The sequence below is a fragment of the Panthera leo genome, chromosome F2 (assembly GCF_018350215.1).
Source record: "Panthera leo isolate Ple1 chromosome F2, P.leo_Ple1_pat1.1, whole genome shotgun sequence".
Classification (NCBI taxonomy): domain Eukaryota; kingdom Metazoa; phylum Chordata; class Mammalia; order Carnivora; family Felidae; genus Panthera; species Panthera leo.
In genome coordinates this window covers 20,203,792-20,224,419 of record NC_056695.1, presented here as the reverse complement: position 1 = coordinate 20,224,419, position 20,628 = coordinate 20,203,792, and the positions used below count along the sequence as shown (strand labels likewise).

General features: G+C 45.5%; 1 protein-coding gene across 4 annotated transcripts in view; it reads left to right on the top strand.

The window, feature by feature from the left end:
* SLCO5A1 (solute carrier organic anion transporter family member 5A1) overlaps positions 1 to 20,628 on the top strand; it is a 311,289-nt gene that overhangs the window by 156,116 nt on the left and 134,545 nt on the right. For all 4 annotated transcript variants that reach the window (XR_006198357.1, XR_006198356.1, XR_006198355.1 and 1 more), the window contains exon 4: positions 6,086 to 7,487. Coding sequence is in view for 1 of the 4 variants with exons in the window: in XM_042923843.1 (XP_042779777.1) it covers positions 6,572 to 7,487 (916 nt within the window). In the remaining 3 variants the exon portion in view is untranslated. The remainder of the gene's footprint in view (positions 1 to 6,085; positions 7,488 to 20,628) is intronic.

Below are 20,628 nucleotides of genomic sequence, written 5' to 3'. Positions count from 1 at the left end.
AGCCTGGGGGCTGCACTGAAGCAGAAGCAAGCCTGGTTTGTCCAGGGGAAGATGTTAGCTCATCCCTCAAGGTTGCTGGCTGCAGACACACACTGAGAAATGGCCTGGGCCTTGCCTTCTTGGCCTACCCACAAAGAATGTGCAGAGATGCTTAGGGCCCATGGCAGATCACCTCTTCTTACCTCCTTCTTCCCCCTTCCTGTCCAACTTCCTTCCTTTTCCAGGCCCAGGAGCCAGTGGTGGTAAATATGAATATCTTTCAAGGGAATGTGAATCTTTGGAGATAGATGTCTCCTGTTCACAGGGAATTTTCTCCTCATTACTAGCCTTAGATTATCTGGCTTACTTTTATTAAGGGAGGTGGCAGGTTCTAGAAGGTCCTGACTGATAGAGTCTTGTCTCCTTGTCCTCGCTGTGTCCCAGAGGTGCAGCCAAATTGCTTGGCTCCTTTAGAGGGTGACCATGCGTCCAAGTGTTCAGGGGACTGTGGCCTCTTGGGCCATGGGACTAGCAGTGCTAAAGCTCACGCAGTTGGTCAGATACTCCTTCAGCACTTGCAAACCACAGGGCTGGAGTGACTGGGTGCATTCTCTGGACCCCAGGGCCAAATCTGTTTCTCTTTTGTTTTACCCAGCTTGAAATTTCCTTCTAAGTGAGGCTGTAAATGCCAAGTCCTGTTCAGAGTTTACTTTTTAATCTTATAGTTAACAACACTGTATTGTATGTTTGAAAGTTGCTAAGGGAGTAGATCTGAAAAGTTCTCATCACAAGAAAAAAAATTTGTGACCATGTGTGGTGATGGATATTAACCAGACTTATCGTTGCAATTAGTTCACAATGGATACATATATCAAACCATTATGTTGTACATCTAAAAAGCATCATGTCAAGGATATCTCAATAAAAATAAAACTAAGTTAAAAAAATAAAAACAATTTGAGGAAATCAGTTATATCGTAAATTACTTTTTGGGGGCATCTGGGTGGCTCAGGGGGTTAAGCATCTGACTTTGCCTCAGGTCATGATCTCACAGTTAATGAGTTCAAGCCCTGTGTCCTGCTCTGTGCTGACAGCTCAGAGGCTGGAGCCTGCTTTGGATTCTGTGTCTCCCTGTCTCTCCCTGCTACTCCCCTACTTGTGCTTTCTCTCTCTCTCTCCCCCTCTCTCTCACAAAAACAAGTAAAAACAAAACAAATTCCTTTTTTGAACTAAGAATAGAGATGTAATTTAAATATGTCACAGAGGCTAATACTCTGGATACCTCTTTAGGGTCTGTGAATAAAGCTGTGTTTCAATATTGAAAAAAAAGTTAACTTAAACATACAATTTGTCCCCTCTGAAGCAACCAGTGTCTAATTCAGTTATAGCAACTGTGAATTATATTTTAAGTCCAGAAAATATTCTGCACCAAAATCCAGTTCTTCACGTGTCTGGGAGACTTCTGAAGTGAGCCTTTTTTCAGGAAGGAGAGAAGGGAGTGAAGAACAAGTTCCCTCTCACTTTCCTTGTTCCATTCTCCAGAGCAGCCAGATTTTAAGCCCATGGAATGCAGTAGGTAATTCCAAAGGCTACCTTCTTATTATATGAAGGCTGGGAAAGGAGCAATTTATGTGTAAGTTACACTGATTAATGACTTAGGAGAAGCATTAGCAACCTGGAAATTTGAAGAGAGTTTATCCCAATATACCTAACAAGGTACACATTCTGGTTTAGGCAGCTGTACTCACTTACATGGTGTGAAATAAGCCACGGGTGTAGCAGAATCCCATGATGTGAATCCATTTCTTTCTATGAATCTGACAATTAGGGCTGATGGAGACACGCCTGGCCTTTTCCAAGGTCACACTTAACTATGGAAGAGAAAGCAAAAGAAGTGTCTCTTGCTAAATGTTTTCTTCTTGTTTCCGATACGGGTAGCTAATTGGGCCTTTTTAGATTCTGTCTGTAAATCATGATCTTTCTATGAGGGGCAATAAAAAAATCTATAGGTTCTTAGAGTTGTTTCTAGTTTAACTACAGTAATGGACCATGAATAAACACAGCATGTTCCAGGGACATGATTATTTTACTTTCAGCAGGGAAGCCGTCTGTTGGCACCTAATGCAACAGATTGAATTTGCTGGAGAAAAACTGACATCTGGGGCTGGGGCTGAAAGGAGAGAATGGGCCAAAGAGCTTAGAAGGATGTAATAGGAGGCAGATCGATTCTGTTTGGATCCAGACTAAGCTCCGAGGAGTATTTAGGTGCAAGAAGTGATGCACGCTTTTGCCTACATTACCAGCAGTAGGAGACTACAATTTGGGCAGGGGTGGAGCTGGAGCCATCCTGCTTGTTTGTGGAAAAGAAACAGTGGACTTGATGGAGATCTCAGGAGGAGGGCATAGTGGCAGGGGATGAGGAAAGGAGTATCTTTGCCCCATTTGTTTGGTCAGTCTGGAAGCTACCAGAAGATCAGTGTTGCCTCATCATGGGCATCAAGCACACACTAACCGCTCTTTGGTGTCAGCTGGCCTATTTTGTTCTCCAAGGATTGACTGTGAATGGTAGTTATTGGACTAAAGTAAGATAATTAACAGATGCAAGGTGCACCGAAAAGTCAAGCTGCTGTACAATTATGAGAGATCTTCCAGTCAGGGTTAAGAGGATGGGCTTTAGGAACACATGGGTTCCACAGACCAGCTGTGCGCCCTCACCGAGTTACTTAATCTCTCTGCACCTCACTCATCAGGTCTGTAAAGTGGAGACAGTATTCTCATTGGAAACGGCCGAGGGTCAACGAAGTGGCTCTGGCATGGCAGGAATGGCGAGCATAGTCATGGCAGTTGTAGAAGGACAATCCCCTTCCTTCTTTAGATCACCATCTCCCTCTCTTGAAGCTCAGCTTGAAGTAAGTGTCCTCCTACTTGCTACAGTGAATGGACTCTTCTCAGTTAACCTATCTGACTTCTCTTCAGGTCTCCATGCATCTAATAACTCCCTTCTTAAGAATTTTCTGCTGCTATGGCTTCTGTGACTTCTCTGATTCCTCACCCACCTCCATTGCTTCTAATCTCCCTCCTGAGCTTTTTCCCTCTCCGTCTCTTAGACTGTGGTCTTAGACAGGGCCCTGTCCTTAGCCTTCCTCTCTGCAGTCTGCCTGGTCTTCCTTATTCACCTGATTGTCACCTTTGGGCTGATGACTGTTAATTCACATCTCCAGTCCAAACTCCCTGTGTATCATATATCAAAATGGCTTATGGGACATGTATACCCTCCTGGCGAAATCAATGCGTCTGAAAGGAGAACCATCTTTCCCTCAAGAGCACACGTCTCCTCCTGTGTTTTGGTTGGATGTCATCTACCCAGTCAGTCCCGTATGAAACTTGAGAGACATCTTACATTGGACCGTTTTCTCATCTTCCAGATTACATTGACTTCCAGGTATGGCCACTTCCACCTTCTCATTGTATAGTTAATCAGTTCCTCCTCTCCATGTCCTTGTCACCACCTCATCCCATTTTGTCGAGAGATTGCTTCCTAACTTGTCTCAGTGCCCTCAACGTGGCCTCGATTCACCCACCACTGCCAGAACACCTCTCTGGTGAGCGACTCAGAACATCACCGGCCCTTCACAGCAGACAGCTCACAAGCCGTGAAGCCCTTGCTGACCTTCTCCACGCTGCAACCCTTGCGGTCCTTCCTCGGCCCCACCCCTGCGATCTCCCTGCAACTCCTCTACCTATTAACTTGTAGCACCATGCCCCGTGCTGTTGCACACGCCTTTCCTTCTGCCTGGAAATGATGATGGAGTTAAGTGAATGGATATTAGGTTCTTCGGTGGCATCCTGTAAGGAGCTCGCCTCGTTGTTTTAGGCTACTTAGGGGATATTTCTTCCACAATACAGAGGTTTCCTCAGTCCAGGGATCCTGTCCTGTTCATCTTTGGTCCCCACAACCTACTCTGGTCCCTAGACATTGTGGGTGCCCACGACACGGAGCAAACGGACAGAAATAATTTCTTTATTCAGAATGGGCTCCCTGGCTCAGCAGCTCACTTTTTTGGAGACCTGCCCCCTCAGGGCTTCAGCGCTCCTCCGCCTCCCGTCCTGGCCGGGCGGGTGAAGGGCGGCGGGTGGCCCGCTGCCTCCGGGCCCGGGCTGGGCGGCCGCCCGCGCGCCTGCGCCCTCTGCTGCTCCGTTCCGGGCGCGTCTCTGTGCGCGTGTGTCTGGAGAAGGAGGCTTGGGTGACAGGCGAGGGGTGGGGGTAAGAGTTCAGCCCGACTCACAGTCTCATTCACTGATTTCTCCGCGGCTGGACCGAAGCTGCCTCCCCAGGCGTCTCCCCACTACTCCCGCGCCTCCACAGCCCCCACTTCCCGCCGCTCCGCTCTCAGCCAGACATTCTGACCGACACTCACCAGTGAGTAGCGGCGGCTGGTGCGCCCGGGCAGCGCGGCGAGCCGTCCTCCCGCGGGCTGTGTGTGCGTGCGTGCGTGTGTGTGTGTGTGTGTGTGTGCACGCGCAGGGGTGTCCCAGGGATTCCACGCCGGCCCCGAGAGCTCCCGGCTGGGGAGCGTGCGTCCCTCCGCGCCGGCGCTGCGGGGTGGGTGCCCGCGCGGGCAGGGGCTCGGCCGCCGCCGAGCGCCGAGGGAGTTTGCCGGGATTCCCCGGGCCGGCGCGCGGCCGCCGGTGGGGTTCCCCGGGACGGCGCCCGGGCGAGGAGGCGGCGGGGAAGCCCGGGCTGCGAGCGGCCGGCAGGCCGGGAATCTGGGAGCCCGTCCGGCCCGGCGGAGCCGAGGGAGCCGCCGGAGCGGCCGCCCCTGGCCGCCCAGCCTCCCCGCCTTTCTCCCTTACCCGTCCTCCTTTCTTCTCTCAGCAGCATCACACAAACGCGAAATGAAACCCAACGCGGCGAAGTCCGGCTCTCCTCTCCCACCTGGTGCACATCACCCCGGGCGGGAGCACTGAAGTGGGAGTCCCCGAGATGAGGGGCGGGGGCTTACCCCGGGGACACACCTGTTTTCGGCTCTCGCTGAATTCAAGCCGGATGCGGGAGCGCGCGAGGGGCTCCGATATCCACGCCTGTGTGTGTATGTGTGTGTGTGTGTGCGTGCGTGTGTGAGGGGTCTCTCTGCGTGTCTGTGTGTGTGTGGTGTGTGTGTGTGCGCGCGCGCTCGCGCACGCACCCCGGGCCCACGCGCGCAGGGTGCGCTCGATGTAAACAGCATACCTCTCCCGCGGCCTCCTGGCGCCACGACTGCTCGGTGGGCTCCCAGCGAGCTCTGTGACAGCGAGCGTGCCGGCATCTCTTTGTTTGGCTGTTGCTTCCCCACCCCTCCGCAAAGCAAACTGATTTTCGGTTTCGCGTGACACTGCGCGCTGGGACTTAGTGTGGGCCGCAGCCTCAAATGCCCCTGGTATTTGAAATTGAATAGTTCTTTCGGTCCGGGGGGTTATTTTTAGTGTCGGGAGTAAAGAGGCTAGCGCGATGACCTTTTTGCGGCTGCTTTGGGCTTTGCATACGTGTCCCTGATGGAGCAGACGGATTCGCATCCAGTCGCGCACACGTGCCTGCGCACAAGTGTGTACACACATTTCTACACACGCAGCTTTCCCCTTTTCTTTTTTAAAATCGGTACTGGGAATGTACTGTTTGTAAGGAAACACACACACACACACACACACACACCCCAAAAAAACTTTCCTTTGTTCTTTTGGGCATTTTCTATTTTGAGTAATGGAGTAGGAGTACCAAAAGGTTGCAATTAGTTCAGTCGAATAAAAGACACTGCCTCTGAGTCACGGCTGCCAGGTTGATAATTATTAACATATAAAAGCAGATGCTCTGTTTAAGGCAAAAGGGGCGGGGCGGGGGCAGGTCCATGGTAGACAATGAGGGAGGGTCTCTGCCGACCGCCTGCTGCTTATTGTTCGGGCACTAGAGGCTGCAGCCTGCAGCCGCTTCCTCCTCCAGGGCTTCGCTCCCCGCTCGTGCCTCGGTCCCATTTGGGACCGTCCGCGTCACCCAGCGCTGGCCCCCGGGGCGGCGGGACGCCAGCCCCAGCCGCAGCCGCCCTTCGCTGACCGCCCTCTCTCTGCTTTGCAGGTTGGCATCTTTGCGCCCGAGGGTGTCGCAAGCGGAGGCGGCGAGGACAGGGCGCCTCCGGCCCAGCCAGCCGGGCGGTATGCGGCGCGGGCAACAGCGCTAAGCGCCCCCACGCTGGGCACGGGGCGTACTCGCTCCAGGCGGCGGGCCGAGCGGCGGCGGCGGAGGGGATGCGCCCGGGACGCGCAAGGCTCCTACCGCGAGCTACCGCCCCGAGGTGGACCCCCAGCAGGGCTCAACGCAGGACCGCGCGGACCCCTGCCCCCCGGGGCACGCGGCTGCGGAGCCTCGGGGCAGCATCTGCGGTCAGGATGCCCTGGGTGCCTCCCTGCTGGTGAGGATGCCCTGCTGCGCGGCTCTGCACCCCCGGCCCCGGTCCCTGGTAGGCACGACTGAGAGGGCCAGACTTCGGCCCCTGGTGCCGGTGGATGAAAAGCGCCGGAGTCCTTGAGTGCGACCAGCGATCGAATCTGAATTCTAAGAGCCATGGACGAAGGCACTGGGCTGCAGCCCCAGGCGGGAGAGCAGTTGGAAGCGCAAGCCACAGTAGGAGCTGTCCAAGAGAAGTGCGAACCAGAGACCTTTAGGTCCAAGAGTTTACCCGTCCTGAACAGCGCCTCCTGCCGGCCAGACCTCAGTCCTGCGAGTACAGGCGCAAAGGCAGCTTTTGGCTGTACAGATTCTTTGGGCCGTCAGGAGTCGAAACAGGGCCCAAGCGGGTTGGCCCCCAGTCCCTCTGCTCCGTCCACTTCGGCAGAGATGGCAGGGCTCATGGAATGTAACCACAGGGTGGAAGTCAGCAAAGCCGTGTCGGTGTCCTCCACGCTGGCCACGCTCCAGGGGAGAAGGTGCCTCTATGTGGTCCTCACTGATTCCCGTTGCTTCCTGGTTTGCATGTGTTTCCTGACCTTCATCCAGGCGTTGATGGTCTCCGGCTACTTGAGCAGTGTCATCACCACCATCGAAAGGCGCTACAGTCTGAAGAGTTCTGAGTCGGGGCTACTGGTCAGCTGCTTTGACATTGGGAGCCTGGTGGTGGTGGTGTTCGTCAGCTACTTTGGCGGCCGGGGTCGGAGGCCCCTGTGGCTGGCCGTCGGTGGACTTTTCATTGCCATCGGGGCCGCCCTCTTTGCTTTACCTCACTTCATCTCGCCTCCCTACCAGATCCAAGAGTTGAATGCCTCGGCCTCCAACGACGGCCTGTGTCAGAATGGCAACTCCACGGCCACCTCGGAGCCTCCCGCCTGCCTGAAGGACTCAGGAGGAAATAATCACTGGGTCTATGTGGCTTTATTCATTTGCGCACAGATTCTCATCGGAATGGGTTCCACACCTATTTATACCTTGGGACCAACCTACTTGGATGACAATGTCAAGAAAGAAAACGCATCCTTGTACCTAGGTAAGACTTTCCTGTCCTCTCAGATAAGCTTGAACTCAACAATCAAAAGGAAACACTTTTTCACATTTCCCCAGGAGATTTTATAGACACACACACACACACATACACACGACACAAAAAATATATATGTATAGAATCTCATCATATATACCTCACTATACATATAAATATATATATATATATATATATACACATATACTGTATCTATAATGTCATTGTATATATTACATGCATATTTTCAGCATTAAGCTTCAGTGTATTTTATATTTTTGTGTGTTAGCCTTAGTGTGATGTGTTTTAGTTTGGAAGAGAATCAAATAGAGAAGTCCTTGAGCTAATCGTCAGACTCACACTTCACACTCTTTCCCCAAGTAATGCAAACTTTTAACTTTGGGGTCGTGCTTCTTTCTCTTGCTGTCTTCCTTTGGAAAAGCCCGAACTGATCAAGTTTATTTTCTAATGGCTGTTCTTCTAGAAAGGTCAGGAATGAATAGAAGCACCTGGTGTGGAGTGAAGCTTTGGATTATTTACTCCTTTCATCCCCTGCTGCTTTTCATTCTTGTCCTCCACAGCAGGGCTAATGGAGCATCCAGACTACATACAAGATGCTTTACTGCCTCTGTACCTGTATTCCTTACGTATATCACCTGCATCACTATCTAAAAACAAAACTCGAGTGATACCAAATGACTAAGTTATCTCTATGCAGAAGCAAGATCGCACGTTGCTATTTTTGTTGCTGGTTGAAGACCCTTAAGTACATGAACTTGGGAGCAGGTGGCTCTTGGATTTGGTCATTTGACCTGCAAGAATCAGCTCCTGTGACAGGGATGCTGGGGTTAAATAGAGGGTGCTCATATGAGGCGAGGCAGCCACTGCAGCAGGTAGGAAAATGTAGTTCCTAGAAATCTGTGTGGTTGTCAGCACCTCCCTCTACCAGCTGCCCCTTCAAAATTGAACTTTTAAGGGATGGATTTAAACCCTTGAAAAGGGTGAATAGCAGTCATGCTACATGGGATCTCTGTTTTTCTATGTTTCTATACTGGGGTCCAACTAAAAGAAGATAAAGAATTGTACTTTATTTAAAAAAAAAACAACAGTAGATAAGCAAATACCAGCTACATTTACCATTTTATTAGCCATGTGTTGATAGGATCTTTGGTGTGGGAATAACAAGGTTTCAAAGGACGGTGAGAATGATACCCCATTAAGAGGGCTATGATCTTTTCTCAACACAATTGCTATCCCCAGAATATGTTGTAGAGGGTGTCTGAGCAATGTATAGTCCCCAATAACTGGTTCAAATGCATTAGGACAAGAGTTTTATAATTTATTTGTATTATTAAATGCAAAGGAAGGAAATTTTCATTCAGAGAAGAGAGGACTAGCTTGCTTGTTACTTTGTCTCCTTATCTTCTAACATTTATTATGACAAGTTTTCAAACATATAGAACAGGTGAAACAGTACAATGGACCCCAATATTTCCACCACTTAGACTCAATAATTGTTCATTGTGTCAGATTTGCTTTATCAACCTGCGCGTGTAAGTATTATGTAATATATTTTCTGGGTGGGGGTGGGGAGATAAGCCCTTTTAAAGTAATTGTAGACATCACTAAGTTTCAGTGTGTATCTTATAAAAATAAAGACTTTTTTTGACATCTGTGCAGGAACTTTAACCTGCCGAGTTCATAATCATTCCCTAATATCATCAAATATCCAGTCCATATTAAAATTTCTTCAATTGCCCCCTCAATGTCTTTGATAACTGTATTTTGCAAACCAGAAGCCAATCAAGATTCTCATGCATTGCATTTGTCCACTAACCTTGTTAGTGGTTTTATAATCTAGAACAGTGCCTCAACGTTTTTTTCTTTTTTCATCATATAGACTTTTTGAAGGGACAAGGCTAGTTGATTTGCGGGATGTTCTACATTCTAGATTTATCTGATTATTTCCTTGTGGGGTTGCTTACCTTGTCTTCCGTCCCGAATATTTCTCATAGGCTGAAAGTTCAGTCTAAAGATGTAAATAGATTCAGACACAACACTCTTGGTCAGACTACTTCAAGGCAATGCGGTGTGTTTTACGTTACATGGATCTGGCCATTCATTAGTGATGTTACGTTTAATCACTTGGTTGAGTGGGTGATTGCTAGGTCTTTCCACTGTAAACATGTACTTCTCCCTTGGAAAATAATAAGTAATCTTTAGAAAGATAACCTGACTCTGTAAATATCCCAATTGTTATTCTTATTTTTGCCGATCGTTGCCTCCGTTTACTTAGAACTCCCTTCTACCCCACTTCTTGGATACTGTTCACACAAATTTGCTTCATCAAAAACACAGGCAGGGCCCTACACAAAGGGAGAACATCCACTAGTAAGAGCCCTACGATTTAACTTTTCTGGTCGTGGTTATACACTGAGAAGAAAAACAGCAAGTTTTTCCCAAAGTGCTACTTTGGGGAAAACCAAAAATGAGACAGAGTCCCAGCCCCTGAAGAGCTTTCAGGGTAATAAATAAATAGTGCCCATTTGACATAGGGGTGTGAAGTGACCCGCGCAAAGGGAGGAAAAATGGTATTTGCTTATTCCTCCTTCTATTCCTCTTTTCCCCCCCTCTACTTCCTCCTCCCTTTCCTCCTCCTCCTCTTCTTTTGAAAAAACCTTGATGAAGGCCTTAGGACACATTCTTTGGGAAACTCTGGAGAATTCTGTTGTATTAAGTGGATCTCAGCAAAAGCTACAGTGGTTTGAGTGCCAGGAATCTTACATGTACTATTTTACTTAATGTTCTCAGTGACCTCCTGAGATGGGATTGTTTTCATGGATGGGGACACTGAAGCTCAGAGAGTTTGAATGACTTGCTTAAGGGCTTCAAACCCACCCCTCTCTGACCAGAGAGCCCTTGGGCTTCCCTCCTCACTGCGTGTTTTCTGGCAAGAGGCTCTGAGAGCCAACTGAAAGAAAGTCAACTGAAAGAAAGCAAAGGATGTGCCGTGTCCATAAGAGCCCTGAACATGGTGCAGAAGGAAGCTGAATTGGCCCACAGTTCCTCAGAGCAAGAGCCGTCTTAAATCTTTAAAAAAATTTTTTTAAATGTTTATTTATTTTTGACAGAGAGAGAGCCTGAGCAGGGGAGGGGCAGAGAGAGAGGGAGACACAGAATCTGAAGCAGGCTCCAGGCTCTGAGCTGTCAGCACAGAGCCTGACGTGGGGCTCGAACCCACAGACCGCGAGATCATGACCTGAGCTGAAGTCGGACGCTCGACTGACTGAGCCCCCCAGGCGCCCCGTCTTAAACCTTTTAAAGCAGGTTTTGTAGGTAACCTCTGTGTCAATTCAAATAAGAGAGGCCACTATATTCCTAGACATGAGAGGTGTTAACCTAGTATGATGTGGGATTGTTTCTAATAAATAACTCTTTCAATCTTTGTTATTTTTTGCAAAACTGTTCTATATTACCTTTTTCACTGTCCACTCCTTTCTTAGTGTTTCTGTCCATCTTTTTGACTTCTCTTTACAACCATAGAAGGAAAAATAAATGCAGGTAGCAAGTTCGTAATTGTGGGCACGAACAGATACTGAATTAACATTAAAACCATTGAAACGGAACGTAAATGTATGTCTTAATCTTGTGGATGTTTGATGTTAGCATTCTGGCAGTTTTAACCGTAGAACAGTTGTGGTCGTAGATGAGCTACGGTGGCCTTTACACCCACTAAGTGCCCCAAATCCTGCAGGGAGAGAGGTTTAGTGTTGACCTGGGGCGCAGAGAAAGCTTTGCGGCTATTAAGAAGTGAGGTTAGTAACTAGACCATGATTTGAAATTGTATCTCACGAAGAGAGAGGAAATGTGGTCCTTTGGGGGCAAGAAACTAGTGAACTAACAGTGAAATGAGAAAGAATGGCTAACAGGTAGGAAAAGGGAAAAGGGGATGCATTTCTAGAATCGAAAGCCACAAGTCTCATTGGGGGATATTCAGGATAAGTAATAATAGGTATGGGTTGGCCGTTGGCCAAGCAGTGTGGGTGCAGCATTCACGTCCTTGGTGTGTGAGCCTTGACTTCACACCACAGAGAAGGGGCGGGGTTGGCACAGTGCCTTAGAAAGCGCTAGATGAGGAGGCAGGAGGTCTATATTTTAGTCTGGCTCTACCGGTGACTGGTGGTGAGACTTTAGACAAATCCTTTAATGTCTCCCAGCCTCTGTTTCCGCACGAGGATTAGTACATTTGTTTCCCTCACTGTAATATTTTGAGGACCAAATGGGATTACATGTGTGCAAGCATTCTGCCAACTGTAAGAGGCAGCACTCCGCTCTGCTAAAGTGGAATTCAAACTCATCCTACAGAGTGGGCAGAGTGAGGAGTGAGAGATATTTTACGCTTTCTGAGTATGAAAACCCTTCACCAGATCTTTTTACAGTTAGAAAAAAGGAAAGAAACAGTGTGTAGGCAATTAAAACATTGTATAGGAAATCACTCCTTGGAAACATTGTACGTGTACCTTTGATCAGCGTTTCAGCAATGTTATGCTCGTTATACTCGGGAGTAAAGGAGTTTTTTGCGAACCCAAGGTTTTATTACCAGAGCTTTCTGTATGTCATCCTTTGATGACCATCTTTCTTGAGTGTGTGAACATTTATGCAGTGGATATTTGTGCCTCGTGTAACGTAACAGAAGCTCTTCTGAAGTTTGAGGGGGCTCTGTGGTGTCCTGGTTTTACTATTGTGGGTCTTCATTTGCCCACATAGACTGGCAGGACATTTGGTGAACATGAGCTGGTCCGAGGACATACACATACTCAGAAGGAATATTATTATTATTATTTTATTTATTTATTTATTTATTTATTTATTTATTTATTTATTTTGAGATAGAGGGAGAGAGAGAGTGCAGGTGCATGTTCGGGCACCCATGCAGGGTGGGGAGGGAGCAGAAGTTGAGAGAGAGAGAATCCCAAGCAGGTACATGCTCAACACAGAGCCCAACATGGGGCCTGATCCCATGGCCCTGGGATCATGACCTGAGCCAAAGTCAAGAGTGGAACGCTTAACCAGTCGAGCGACCCAGGTGCCCCTCAGAAGTAATATTATTATCTTAAAATAAATAGCTGGTGGCTTCTTCCTTTTTTTCCTTTTTTCACATTTCCTCAGTCTTTTAAAAGTACAGTGAGATTGAAATCAGTTGAGTTCTACTTCATCAAGGTTTTATAGTAATATAAACATTATATATATGTGTATGTATATGTGTGTGTATATATATTTTTGCTCTTTTTCTGAGATAAAGTGCTCTTTCCAAGTATGAGAACCCTTCATCTTTTTTTTTTTTTTTTTTTTTTTTTATAATTGGAAAAGAGAAGGTACTTCTTAGAAACATTGTATAGAAAAATCTTCATTAGTTTTTAGCAACGTTGTATACAACAATCTGTATCTGGGGCGCCCTGGGTGGCTCAGTTGGTTAAGCATCCTACTCTTGGTTTCGTCTCAGGTCATGATCTCATGGTTCGTGAGATCAAGCCCTGCGTCGGGCCTGCTTGGGATTCTCTCTCCCTCCCTCTCTCTCTCTTCCTCTCCCTCTCCCTGCCCCTCCCCTGCATGCTCTCTTTCTCTCTCTCTCAAAATAAATAAAACATTAAAAAAAAAGAACAATCTGTGTCTCAATGTAAAGGATTTTATTTATAGTAATAAAAACAATGAAATGTACAAAGACATATGTTTCAGTTCAGTGTTCCCAAAACTGTATAACCAAAGTGTATATGTGGCTTTGGCAAGTTAGGGGTTTATTTATCTTGAGCAACAACCCAGCTTCCTCTCTTCTTGCCCGGCTCCTGGCAATGGGTGCTACACCTGAGGCACTGCATGCCTGTTCCTCACAAGGAGAAAGTGGAGGAGGAAGCACCTGTTTACTCTCAAGGATGTCTTCTTGGCCAGTTGGAGTCTCCTGGCCTCTTCCAGCTAACATGATTTTGGGGAAGGCAAAGTTTTAGGTTCCCAGTCTGTATGGGAGAGGAAGGCAAGTAAAATGAAGGTGGAGCAAATACGGAGTGACTTCTAGTTGTAGAAGTCTTCCACACCGGCTATGTTTTTCTTTTTTATCTCAGTAGCCAGAAAATTTAGGACATTTTTTTTTTTTTTTTTTTTTACTGGCCAGTATTAATAACCTACCCTAAGTAGTTTATAGCATTGTTTTTCCTGACTTTTTGGATGGGATTTTGAAAGGACCCAATAAATAGCACCCTTTCCCTCACTTGACTTCTGAGGTAGTTGAGAAATAAGTCAAAGACCAAAATATCACCTTTGTAAAGGGATAGAAATGAGATTGAAGAATGTAGCTCATATCTTTGTGCAAATGGACTTTGTAATTATGCCACCATTAAACAGACTTATCCAGCCACAGGCAATGCTGGGGCTTAACAGTGTAGCAGCCTTGGGTCTCCCCGTGTGGGGTGGGGCCCTGGCTGGGGGCAGCATAGCTAAGACTTAGGCCAAGAGGGAGCAGGGCAGAATTTTTACTCCCTACCTGCGTGCTAACTCCCAAGAGACAAAAAGGAGGAGTTGAGCTGAACATCTTGGTTTATTTTAAGATTCATCAATCACATTAATCTGCTGCTGCTTTCCTAGGAAAGAATGGTGCTGGGGCAAGGGGGGAGCCAAAAAGGAAAGATCATGTGGAATATATATTCTCTTTTAATTCTAACTCATTTTTTATTCTGCTTTAATTTTGCTTGTCTTGTTTACAATGTGTTCATCTTTGAAAGCCTCATAAAATCCTTTTGGGAAGTAGACTCTGTATAAATCATGAATACATAAAAAAAAATAATCTGCACTGAAAACTACTATGAGGGAGAATGACGGCTGAGGGATTTGAGGAAATGATGATCCAGGACACCTAGAGAAATAACCCAGATGGATGCAGGGCAGAGAGTGAGAACGACGTGGCATCTGTGGCCTGTGGCGGCGTCTTGTTGGGATGTCAGTGAGTTTTACATATACCTGGGACAGTTAGTCTGTGTCAGAAATGTCTTCTCTACCCTTAGCGATTACTGAATTTATATCAGCTGCGTGCTGGTCACTTGTGGCCTCTAAGACAAACTAGTCAGTCTAAGATGTTGAGAAACCCTTCATATTCTAACTGATAAGTAAAACGGTTTGCTTCCTCGCTGGGGAAAAGACAGTTGAGTGCGCCTTGATTTATTCAGCCCACCTGCAAAAAGAACAGCCTTTTTAGTAGTATTTATGCTACGTTTTTCAAGCATGATTTATTCCATCTCTCCCCTCCCGGTGCTATGAATTCTGTTATGTACGCAGTCTGAAACAGCCCTTCTGAAACTTTAAAAACGTGTGAATCGCCAGGGTGTCTTTTAAAAAATGCAGATTTCTGCTTCTGTAAGTCCGCGGTGAGGCCTGGGATTCTGCATTTCTAACAGACTCGCAGGTGAGGGGAGTGCTGCTGGTCTGAGGACCGTATTTGGAGGAGTAGGGGTCCACAGATCTTTGGTTCGCTTCCCCCACGTCCCCCGTGGGAAGTTGCCGTCTGGGCTTGGGGGTGGAGCCCCTGTACTGAAGTTCCGTGTCATCAAGAACCCTCCCATCTCTTACTCATTTGTGAAAGCAAGATGTCAGTTTTGGGTATTTCATAAGCTGTGGCTCCTGTTTTGAATTCCACAGTTGTGTGACATGATCACTGCTGAGTTCAGTAAGAGAAAGTGACCTTAAACAAATGTTGTTCATCTTGACATTCACCAAAGGAAGCATCACTTTGTTTATCTCATTCTTCACCCTGAAGGCTCCGTGCTGACCGGTTTCTCTCTGTTGGTGGAACTCTGTCAGAGGTGCGTTTGTGTGCTCGCCCTATGAGGTCCCTTGGTTGGGGAAAAGCATACAGAGCCATGTACTTGGCTCTGCTTTTTTCTTTCTAAACAATCTAGAAAATTTAATAGTGAATTGGGAGTTTGATAATAGATAAATGTGACATCTGGGTATATTGGAAATGGTTTTGAAGAATGAAGATCAGAAGTTTTTCCTTTGCAAAGGGCGATCAGACAGAGAAGGGCATGACTGGACTGGCTGACTGAGTTCTTTCCCATAGTAATTGTCAAGTCAGTGTGTGTTCTGGAGATCATCTCGTTTATTTCTTTTTTTAAGGTTTATTTACTTATTCTGAGAGAGAGAATGCACGTGACCCACATGACCCAGCAGTCCAACGTCCGCGTATATATATCCAAAAGAGGTAAAAGCAGGGTCTAAAGACATATCTGAACACTCATGTTGATAGCAGCATCACTCATAATAGCCAAGGAGAGGAAGCAATCCAAGTGTCCATCAACATATGAATGGATAAACAAAATGTATATGCATATAATGGGATATTATTTGGCTTCAAAAGGAAGGGACATCCTGATACATTCATCTACAACATGGATGAATCTCTTTTTTTTTTATTTAATTTTTTATTTTTTTAAATTTTACATCCAAATTAGTTAGCATATAGTGAAACAATGATTTCAGGAGTAGATTCCTTGGTGCCCCTTACCCATTTAGCCCATCCCCCCTCCCACAACCCCTCCTGTAACCCTCAGTTTGTTTTCCATATTAATGAGTCTCTTATGCTTTGTCCCCCTCCCCGTTTTTATATTATTTTTGTTTCCCTTCCCTTATGTTCACCTGTTTTGCCTCTTAAAGTCCTCATATGAGTGAAGTCATATGATTTTTGTCTTTCTCTGACTAATTTCACATAGCACAATACCCTCCAGTTCCATCCACGTAGTTGCAAATGGCAAGATTTCATTCTTTTTGATTGCCGAGTAATACTCCATTGTATATATATAAACCACATCTTCTTTATCCATTCATCCATCAATGGACATTTGGGCTCTTCCCATACTTTGGCTATTGTTGGTAGTGCTGCTATAGACATGGGGGTGCATGTGTCCCTTTGAAACAGCACCCCTGTATCCCGTGGGTAAATGCCTAGTAGTGCGATTGCTGGGTCGTAGGGTAGTTCTATTTTTAGTTTTTTGAGGAACCTCCATACTGTTTTCCAGAGTGGCTGCACCAGCTTGCATTCCCATGAATCTCTTTTTTTAATGTTTCTTTCTTTTGAGAGAGAGAGAGAGAGAGAGAGAGAGAGAATGGGGGAAGGGCAGAGAGAGAGGGAGACAGAGGATCCTAAGCAGGCCCTGTGCTGACATCAGAGAGCCCCAATGTGTGGCTCTAACTCATGAACTGTGAAATTGTGACCTGAGCCCAAGTCAGACACTTAACCGACTGAGCCACTCAGGGGCCCCAACATGGATGAATCTTGAAGACATTGTGCTAAGTGAAATGTGACAGTCAGAAACAGACAGTACTGTTTGATTGCACTTATACAAGGTATCTAAAATAGTCAAATTCATAGAAACAGAAAGTAGAATTGTGGTTGCCAGGGTGTGGGGGGAAGGGGGATTGGGGAGTTGGTGTTTAATGGGTATAGACTTTCAGTTTTGCTTGATAAAAATTTCTGAAGACCTATTGCACAACAATATACTTAACAGTATTGAACTGTATGCTTGAAAATCGTTATTGAGGTAAAAAAATTAAAGGGTTTCCCCAAGTCACACAGCCAATTTGTTTTGAGTCTGAGTTGATCTATAGATTATAAACCAATCTGTATTTATTTATTTATTTATTTTAAATTTTTTTAACGTTTATTTAGTTTTGAGACAGAGAGAGACAGAGCATGAACGGGGGAGGGTCAGAGAGAGGGAGACACAGAATCCGAAACAGGCTCCAGGCTCTGAGCTGTCAGCACAGAGCCCGAACTCAAACTCACGGACCGCGAGATCATGACCTGAGCCAAAGTCGGCTGCCTAACCAACTGAGCCACCCAGGCGCCCCACCAATCTGTATTTAAAAAAGTCTACTACAAAAATGGAAATTCTGGGAATTTCAAGTCCTTGGATGGTAGAATTGTTTTTTCCTAGCCCATGCAGCATTCTAGCATGTGTTGGTTCGGGTGTCTATACTTCAGCTATGAGAATTTTTTTCAAGTGTGTGTGAGTTTCAAGTCATTTCTTATGGGTGTAATTAAGAAAAAAAAAGGAATAGGGATTTTGTACAAGAAAAATGGAGTAAAAAATGGATTTTACAGTAAGCATTTTAGGGAGGAAGTCTTCAGTGAGAAAAGGTGAAGAGACATACATGGGCATTTGGATTGTTCTGTTGTGTCTTTTTGGAGAAAGAGACTGGAATATTTGAAATTGGAGAATATGGGTCCATGTCCACATATTGTGCTGTGCTGGGTGCTCCCGAAAGAAGTAGTGCTTTCACCTTGTGTTTTCCATCTCCCTGTTCTAGAGAAAAAGAGATGGGGGTTTCATAGCTGCCTGGTCCTCCTCCTCCAAAACCATTCACAGTAGTCAGGAGTGCCATGTTCTGAATCTCAGTTCCTTTATGGAAAATTTGTAGGTTATAGGTCATTCTGAAACAGTGGTTCTCAAGCAGGGTGATTGCTTCCCTCCCCCCAACCACCCAACTGGGTAATGTCTGGAATCTTTTTTTAATTGTCACAGCTTGGATGGGTATTTTAGTGGTATTTTGGCTAGTGTTGCTGCTAAGCATCCTACAGTGCACAGGACGCCCTCCCCCCCATCCCCAGAGATTTGTCAATGGTGATGCTCTAAACTTTGTTTAATCTTAAGCATCCAGAAATGCCCAGATGGCTCAGTCAGTTAAGCATCTGGCTCTTAATTTCAGCTCAGGTCACAATCTCACGGTTTGTGAGTTCGAGCCCCACATCGGGCTCTGCACTAACAGTGCTTGGGATTCTCTCTCTCCCTCTCTCTGCTTTTCCTGTCTTTCTCTCTCTCTCTCTCAAAATAAATCAACTTTAATTTTTTTAAATGTTTATTCATTAAAAAAATTTTTTTAATGTTTATTTATTTTTGAGACAGAGAGAGACAGAGCATGAACAGGAGAGGGGCAGAGAGAGAGGGAGACACAGAATCTGAAACAGGCTCCAGGCTCTGAGCTGTCAGCACAGAGCCCGATGCAGGGCTTGAACTCACGGACCGTGAGATCAATGTTTATTCATTTTTGAGAGACAGAGAGAGACAGAGCATGAGCGGGGGAGGGGCAGAGAGACAGGGAGACGCAGAATGTGAAGCAGGCTCCAGGCTCTCAGCTGTTAGCACAGAGCCTGACATGGGGCTTGAACTGACAAACCATGAGATCATGACCTGAGCTGAAGTTGGACCAAGCCACCCAAACGCCCCTAAATAAATAAACTTAAAAAAAAAAACTTATGGGGCGCCTGGGTGGCTCAGTCGGTTAAGCGTCCGACTTCAGCTCAGGTCACGATCTCGCGGTCCGTGAGTTCGAGCCCCGCGTCAGGCTCTGGGCTGATGGCTCAGAGCCTGGAGCCTGCTTCCGATTCTGTGTCTCCCTCTCTCTCTGCCCCTCCCCCGTTCATGCTCTGTCTCTCTCTGTCTCAAAAATAAATAAAACGTTAAAAAAAAATTTAAAAAAAACAAAACAAAACAAACAAAAAAAAAACTTACGCATCCAAATTACTCTATATCTTGTATTTTTTTAATGTCTTGGAACTATAAGTGGAAATCTCTAGGTCATAGAATCAGAAAGCATTGAACATTTGGATGGAGGAGATCCAGGTAAAACATGTCTTTGTAAATAGAAAGGGTTTCTAGCAAGCAAGGGATAGGAAATGCAAATTCATTGTGCATTACTCATTGCTACATCTTGCTCAGTAAATATAGTATTTATACTATCTTATGTTATTATTAGAATATAGGAGATAATATGCCATAGTATATTATTTTCAGTGGATATAAATATATGTAGGGTTTCATGATTTTTATTGTGACTTCATTTCCCAGCTTGAAAAGGTTTTTAATCATAGAGATTTTCTGGACCATCTTTAGAGTTGGGAATACTGAAACCCTTGAAAAGGGAATGGTGTGTGTGTGTGTGTGTGTGTGTGTGTGTGTGTGTGTGTGTGTACTAAGGTAGTGGAATGCCATTTGCTTCTGATATCTGACTTTGTTTTAGTGGTTGTGGCTTTAGTAAAGAAAACATTGAGACAAGGAATTCTGGAGAACTGTAAAGTGATTAATCAGCATTTGAAAGCACAGCTCACCAAATAATTGGACCTCAAGAGAAGATGTAGGATAGATTTAATGAGGGGTTATAAGACCTAAATTTTTTCTTAAAAATAAATGAATGCTAAATTAACTAAAAAACAAACAAACAAAAAAAAACCAACAACCTTGGATACAGTTTCATTGTGGGATCTAACAAGGATTATTTTTAACAGCAAATATATTTTTTTAATGTTTATTTACTTGTTTTGGGAGAGAGAGAGAGAGAGAGAGAGAAAGAGACAGACAGAGAGAGTGTGAGTGGGGTAGAGATAGAGAGAGAGGGAGACAGAGAATCCCAAGCAGGCTCAATGTGGGGGTCAATCTCATGAACCATGAGATCATGACCTGAGCTGAAATCAAGAGTTGGATGCTTAACCGACTGAGCCACCCAGGTACCCCAACAGCAGATATTTTTGAGAGTTTAATATATACCAGCCATTGTGCTAAATGCTTTATCATCTTATTTTATTCTCAGAACAACTCTACATGGTAGCTACTTTTCTTCTTTTCTATTGTGGCAAAAAATACTTAAGACTAAATTTACCATCAACAATATTTAAGAGTATAGGTTGGTAGTGTTGAGGATATTCACACTGTTGTGCAGTAGATCTCTAGATCTTTTTCATCTTGTAACACTGAAATTCCATATCCATTAAACACTAATGCTCCCTCCCTTTGTTCTTGGCAGCCCCCTTTCTACTTTCTGTGTAAACTGTATTGACTACTGTAGGTACTTCATATGAGTGGAATCACACAGTATTTGTTCTTTTGTGACTGGCTTGTTTGGCTTAGCAAAACGTCTTTGAGTTCCATTCATGTTGCAAATGGCAAGATCCCATTCTTTTTCATGGCTGAGTAATATTCCATTGTGTACATATACCGTATTTTCTTTTTTTTTTCCAACGTTTTTTTTTTGTTTTTTTTTTTTATTTTTTTTTATTTTTGGGACAGAGAGAGACAGAGCATGAACTGGGGAGGGGCAGAGAGAGACGGAGATA